The sequence below is a fragment of the Engystomops pustulosus genome, chromosome 2 (genome assembly GCF_040894005.1).
Source record: "Engystomops pustulosus chromosome 2, aEngPut4.maternal, whole genome shotgun sequence".
In the NCBI taxonomy this organism is placed as follows: Eukaryota; Metazoa; Chordata; class Amphibia; order Anura; family Leptodactylidae; genus Engystomops; species Engystomops pustulosus.
The window spans coordinates 175,032,843-175,039,715 of record NC_092412.1 but is presented as its reverse complement, the minus strand read 5'-3'; the positions used below and the strand labels follow the sequence as shown (position 1 = coordinate 175,039,715).

General features: G+C 34.2%; 1 protein-coding gene across 1 annotated transcript; it reads right to left on the bottom strand.

Moving 5' to 3' along the window:
- Positions 1-207: 207 nt before the first annotated feature.
- On the bottom strand, positions 208-6,445 carry LOC140118905 (gastricsin-like). The gene is made up of 9 exons (XM_072137349.1): positions 6,317-6,445; positions 3,652-3,787; positions 3,387-3,504; positions 2,294-2,412; positions 1,217-1,416; positions 1,013-1,135; positions 745-892; positions 549-647; positions 208-465 (listed from the first exon to the last, which is right to left on the bottom strand). The coding sequence occupies exons 1-9, from the start codon at positions 6,370-6,372 to the stop codon at positions 313-315; spliced, it is 1,152 nt and encodes a 383-aa protein (XP_071993450.1). The 5' UTR covers positions 6,373-6,445; the 3' UTR covers positions 208-312.
- Positions 6,446-6,873: the final 428 nt, after the last annotated feature.

The following is a 6,873-nucleotide window of genomic DNA, read 5'->3' as shown; positions in this document are numbered from 1 at the left end:
GTAATGATCAATTTCATATATCTTCCATCGGCACATGTTGTAGCCTAAAATGAACACATACTTCAGGGGTGTTTCACCAAAATGATGCATGCAAATACACTTAAAACTCTATGCTTTCAAGTTGCACTATAAAAGTAACCTCGGGGTTTAGAATATTAGAATTTTCATGAAAATGTAAACTGTTACAAACATACAACAAACATTGAGTTGATTATACTACTTTTATTGATGGCACTTCAAACTACTGAAATATTTTCCAATATTAATTGGATCGAGGCAAATCAAGCTCACGGATGACATGAGGATAGAGTTTTATGCAGCAGTAGCAAAACCAACTTGATTGTTGCCAAGATCATATACAGAGTAGTATTCCCTAAGGAAGACATCACCAAGGATCCATAGTGGCTGTCCATTCTGGGAAGGCAGGTAAGTTGGCATAATACCAATGGTGCAGTATCCGTTGTTCTGAAGATATGAAACCATAACAAATATTAATAAAATAATTTTTTTTGTCACACAAAACACAGTCTTTTAAGAAATAAAATTACCTGAAGAACGTAGGCAGATGGAGGAAGTGGAAAAGAAACTCCACTAATTGTAAAACTAATTGTTGGAAGACTCTGAATGTTGCTACAGCTGACAGCATACTGTAAGAAGAATCATCATTACAATTTATAAAAGCATAAAAGAAATTTATTTTTGCTAATCTTTAGCATCCCCCATCTAAGCCCCAGGTACACTTACCTGTCCATTCTGATCTTCTTGTGCACCAATGGATTGCATGAGGCTGGAGAAGACACTTTGAGGGGCAGTCAACAGGGAAGTTCCAGTGTCTACGATACCCTGACAACCTTGGCTACACCATCCAGTAGCTTGTCCATTGATGGAGAACCTAAAGGACATACGTTTAGACCATTAGCAATCAAAAAATTATCTATAAAAAGTATAGCAAAGTGGTTTACAACAATGTGCCGTGTCCATTTTAATTCAATAATATGGCTTAAGTACCTACCCTTGGATTCCAATTTGCCAGTATGTTTCAGAGGTGACAGGAGTCCAGTAGATTTGTCCTGAGTAGTAGTTTTGATCAACTCCTCCAAAAGCTACTTCGCCACCATTCTGAGTGCTTTCCTGTCTGCAAATAGAAGATAGTTATAATTAATTTATGTTCTGCTTATTGACATGAAATGACAATTCCTAAAGCATAAAATATTACCCGCTAAGGTAGAAACCAAACAGGGGTTCATTAATGAGATTCTGTTGGATCATTTCCTGCATCACAGTAGTGGCTCCTCCTTCAGCAATAGATGGATAAGCTAGACCTAGAATGCCATCAAACTGAGCGTAGACAAAGTTGGTTCCAGGCTCTGTCTCACTCAAACCAAACTCTGCCTGAGAGATAGCTATATTTTGGATCTATGAGAAATCAGAGAATGTTTAGATGTTTAGATACGGTTACAAAGAAATTTCACATTCAATTAACTATATTAAGTAGAATTATACTTGTACTTTAAATGTTTAATATCTATTACAATTTTATAAAGTTTCATTAATAGAAGGTTTAGCATCATGCATTTATCAACAGTTGTGACTGTCTTTAATAGTCACAGAAATTTGTTACCGCTGCTTGTCAGAAGATATTACACATATATAGATTGCATCTTGGAAAGAAAGGTGTCACCAGAAAATTTCCAATTTTCCAATTCCATTCTCAGTCTGGCCACTAGGTGTAATAATAGACTGACACTTGCTAATTCTGCAGGGCTTTTCTAAGCAGCAGATAAAGGACAGCCATTGTGATTTTTCACAGCCCTATCTCAAAATCCAACTGGGCAGGGATAAATTCCCTCCAATGTATTAACTTGCTTACATCGCCTATCTGCATAAAGCATGACTATAAATCTCTCTTTAGATTTCATTGAGATAGCTCAAGACCATTGCTATCTATTGCCTTTAGACGGCTGTAAAGATAAATCACTAAATACTGTTAGTAGAGCTCATGCAAGATGCCAACACCAAAAATCATAGACAAAAAAAATTTCGGAAAAACAAGTGAAATTAGTTATACACTCCATTATTAGTAACTACAAATTACTTATATACTCCCATATTTGAGGGGATGTGAAACTGGGCAACTATGACATCAAAAATTATAGTAAATTTAAAGATATATAAAGATTTAGTACGCAGTAAGAATTTTATGTGACTAATGGACAATCTCTTTATCTACCACTGTATTAGATAATAATTAATTTTAGATACTGCAATGATAGAATGTGAAATAGCGACATACGGTGACAGTGTCGTATCCCAGGATTCCAGTCAAGCTTCCAGTTCCGTACTGCAGAGAAAATTGCTGGTTGTTGGAAGTATAGGTGGAAGACTGACTTGGGTTGAACAGAGGATGGTTGGCTAGAAAAATATTTACACATAGGCCATTGATTTCACAATGTTTATATGTGGGTCACTAAAGCATCAAAATATTATTACCTTAAAAAAATGAGATTATGTTTGCCTATTATACCATAAAGAAGTATAGATTACACAACTTCCTTAATATATGGAAAAACATTGCCCTGCATTGAATACATAAGCAAATGCATTAGAAGCTTTGAATGATGAACTGTAGGTAATTATGATGTTGTTGTGGTGATGGTATATATTTCAGTAATGTAAGTAGTTCTAGCAAAATGAAAAGCTGAATAAAAGTTACTAAAACTTACAGGTGGTTAATCTTAAGTGCATTTCCATTTTCTGTAATTGTTACATTGTAAGAGAGACCACCAAAGGAAAATTGTCTAAGATATTACACAGTTCCATTATGTATTAACTAATGTATTGCTACAATGAAGTCTCTACTTTAAAGCTTAACTAAACTCTCAACAAAATATTATAAATAAGTACAGCAAATGATAGTAATAAACTTTGAAATATACTTTATTAGATAACTATATTGCTGAATTCTTCTTTTTCTTTCTTCTTTATTAAAGCAGTTTAGTAAATCAGATAATCTTCCTGATGATCTAACTCTTAACAGACATTCAAAGAGTTGAATTATCAAGGTAAATATTCTCTGGGTATGGAAACTGTTAATCATTAGCCTCCTCATCTCCCTGAACCAAACAACTCAGATACACTTTTCATCGTAGGAGAAAGAGCAGAAACAAGACATAAAGTAGCTGCTTTACTTTACTTTTTTTTTACTTCTTTTTATTTCTGAAATAAAAAAAATTATTGCTCCTTAGATTCAGTTACTCTCATGCTTGAAGATGATATAAAATATATTGTAATACTAATATTACATATACTATTATATATATACTATATACTGTATATTGTATATGTATTATATTATAAAATATACTTTAAGTCAACTAGCCACTTACTGCATGCCTGGCTCTGGCAGTAGGTTGAAGCTACCCACAAATTAGATGATCCAGTGTCAAAAAGAACAAGGAAGTTCTGGGGTGGTGTTCCAATGCTGATTTCTCCATAGTATGACATCTAGTCATAAAGACAGAAAAAAATTATTGACTGAAGTAATTTTTCAAACTTCTATCAATCTATAAAACATGTTCTAACAGACATTCAAAATCTACAACAAACTTAGCTTGGCAATATATTAATAAACTTCAGCTAACGAATACTCACATCCATATAGTTTGCCAAAGGCTCATAAGCAACTGACAGCTGGTTGTAATACTTTGAAGCTGGATCAACTCTTGGGGCCTTGATACCATGTTCACTCATCACCTCTCTCATGGACTTGAACCTCTTCAGGGGGACTCTGAAAAGAAAATATTAGGATGATTGAATTGTCAGGTAAGTTTTCAAATCTTAACACTTGAATCTTTTTAAGCTCAAAAGTTACTCACCCATTAATTTCAACATGAAAAATTTTAAGCAATGTTTTTAACTAGGCTGTCCTGTCACCTGAAACTAAACTTTGAAACAATAAAATTGATTATATGAAATAATTTCCTTCTATGATTTTATAGCATTCTAAGTATAATTTGAAACCCTTTAGGTTAATTGACTAATACTTTAATGTACTGTATATACTCGAGTATAAGCCGACCCGAGTATAAGCCGAGGCCCCTAATTTTACCACAAAATACTGGGAAAACCTATTGACTCGAGTATAAGCCGAGGGTGGGAAATGCATTGGTCACACTCTCCCCAGTATATAGCCAGCCAGGCTCTGCCCCAGTGTATATAGCCAGCCAGCCCCTTCCCCAGTTTATATAGCCTGCCAGACCCTGCCCCAGTGTATATAGCCTGCCGCTGCTGCCAGACAGATCGCACAGAAGATATACAGGGTTCACCGGAAAGGTGAGTTTAGATATATTTATTTTTTTGACTCGAGTATAAGCCGAGTTTTGGTTTTTCAGCACATTTATTGTTCTGAAAAACTAGGCTTATACTCGAGTATATAAGGTATATAACTCATTTAGGATAAGCTATATATTTCCCCTACAGTAGGGGAAATATAGTTACAATTATTCACAATTATACATGTACTTATTCATGTTGGATTAGATAGATGTTATAATTTATCCAGGGAGGAGGGTTCGGCATATATTAAAATGCATTATAGTGGGTTCTAATGATAAAATTATTAAAAATTATAAAGTTATCATTAAGGCCAACAGGAATTGTGGAAACAATACATAAAATATAATTTTTCCTGTGGTATGAAATAAAGCATTATTAATTGGGAGGTGGGAACAGCCATTGTTTATAATACAATTAATTTTGTGAGCAGTAGGATGTAAATAACACGATTCATTGAGAAAATGGCTCTGTATGTTAAGATCACCTGTAAGTTTCTATATGCTTTTTCTACCTGTGTCTTATCTGTACTGTACCCTTGGCTGACAAAAAACACCTGCCTACAGAAACCTGTCACATAAAAATGAATAAGTTATGAATTTTTAAGGAAGGGAATAAAGGGGGAAAAATTAGAAATGCAAAACGAAAAAGGGCATTAGCAGGAAGGGGTTGCTTTTGCTGGTGGGTATATATCCTGAATTGCTCAGTCAGATAACTTTTATTTTCTAGAATATGGACAGTGAAAGGATCCTGTTACAGTGGCAGTAAACAGTAACTGGCAGAAGTTTTTCTTTTATAATAATCTTTATTTTTTTAGCGCCATCAAACTCCATAGCACAAAGAAAATAAATAAATAACTAGATATTACTATTTCGCTTATTTTTTTTTAATCTGTGCAATCAGCCTAGGTAATTGTTATTCCCCCACCCTCAATGTGTGCCACCCTCTTTCTTTGTGTATAAATCACTTATTTTTAAATATACTGATACTCATACAAGTTTTAACTTGCAATCTTGCACGACCTTCTTTATTTTCTTCTGCTCCATCCATAAACCCTACATTGAACAAGGATGTATATTTAGTGTTCCCATACTGCATGGTCCTGCGTGACAGTTGATATGTCGCTATGTGCATGAAAACCTTTTTTCTATTCATTTATGTATGTTCTTGTACTTTGTTATGTTTGCAAAACTTTAAGAAAGTATTTTGAATGATGTTTTGCAGAGCAAGTTAATATAAGTTTAATTACCACTCCTATTTATAATACAGTTTGATAAATTGTAAAGTTAAAACTGTTCATCATTTTTTGAGGTGCATGCCCCTTATCATAAGATTGTCTAAAACCCCTGTAAATGTGGCAAAGGGATTCTGGACCCAACTTATGACATAATTATTTCTTAAACAGATTAATAAATCTGCTGCAATGTGTTGCACTCTCCCTCAATAAGGCCGGGAAAATGGTTTCCTTCATACTCAAACTCAATTTCAGTACAGTATGGCTAAGCTATGTTGTGGCTTTGTGTATTCGGTCACCATCTACATTGAAGCATAACTAACCTTTTAAGCTAAATTTCATAAATCCTTTATCCAGATGACTTGAGTAAACTTTCTTTATTAAAGAAAAACGTTTCCTCAATTCCAAAGTTTACTATTACCATCTGCACTAGTTATGCTTTAAACCAGAGAACTCAGGTGGAAAGCAGTGAGAGCTGAAGCAATGTGTTTATGTCAGAAGTAGTTGGGCAGCCAGCTATGGGAAACAGTTGCTCAGAAAACAGCAAAATAGTAGGTAGTAGTAGAGGATGTAGAATAAATAGAAATTTTCAGAATTTTGCATTTATGAAGCAAAGGAACAGTAAAAATGGTTAATGCAAAGGTGATTATAAGCTGTAAAGATATTCTTATGTTACACATTCTACAAATTCTGGCAAATTATTGTTGTTTAATTAACAACTATAAACTAATTACAATAAGAGGTACTTACTTAACAATCCCCTCTGAGAGATGGAGGCAAATGAGAGCGAGAATTAGACACTTCATGTTGGTGGTTGTACCTCAACTTGTGTGTAGAACTGAACACCTACCACTGCTTATATACTAAGAAAAATTTGACTATCTTATCAATAAAAGTTTTATCAAAATGTCAATGTTAACGCATTTCCCTTATCTATGAATGTTAGGCTTTTAAAATGTTTAATCTTTAATTAAGATAGATTTCAAAGGGTATGCATTCCTAACAGTATTTATAATCTAAATGGAAACCTATGAATTACTCCTGAAAAGGAGATGCAGCAAGTTTAGAAGTTAACATGTATCTACAGAACTCAGCTGTCAGACTGACACTTATTGGCATCTTTGCCATTTGAATGCGTAGTCAGGTCATTTCAGTTATGTACTATAGTCTCAGGTAGTCCCACAGAGATACTATCCTGCTGGTGTGCGCTAAGACTACCATGGGCCCTAGGCTGTACAGTATCATAACTAAGCTTCTTGGTTCCTTCTGCTTATTTTCAGTTCTGCAGTTGAAGGACCTTACTATAA

Coding starts and splice junctions, on each gene's coding strand:
- LOC140118905 (XM_072137349.1), bottom strand. CDS start 6,372: ATGAAGTGTCTAATTCTCGCTCTCATTTGCCTCCATCTCTCAGAGGGG. Junction 3,788..6,316: donor CTCTCAGAGGGGATTGTTAA/GTAAGTACCTCT, acceptor TTTTCTTTTCAG/AGTCCCCCTGAAGAGGTTCA. Junction 2,413..3,386: donor CTGCCAGAGCCAGGCATGCA/GTAAGTGGCTAG, acceptor ATATTTTTCTAG/CCAACCATCCTCTGTTCAAC.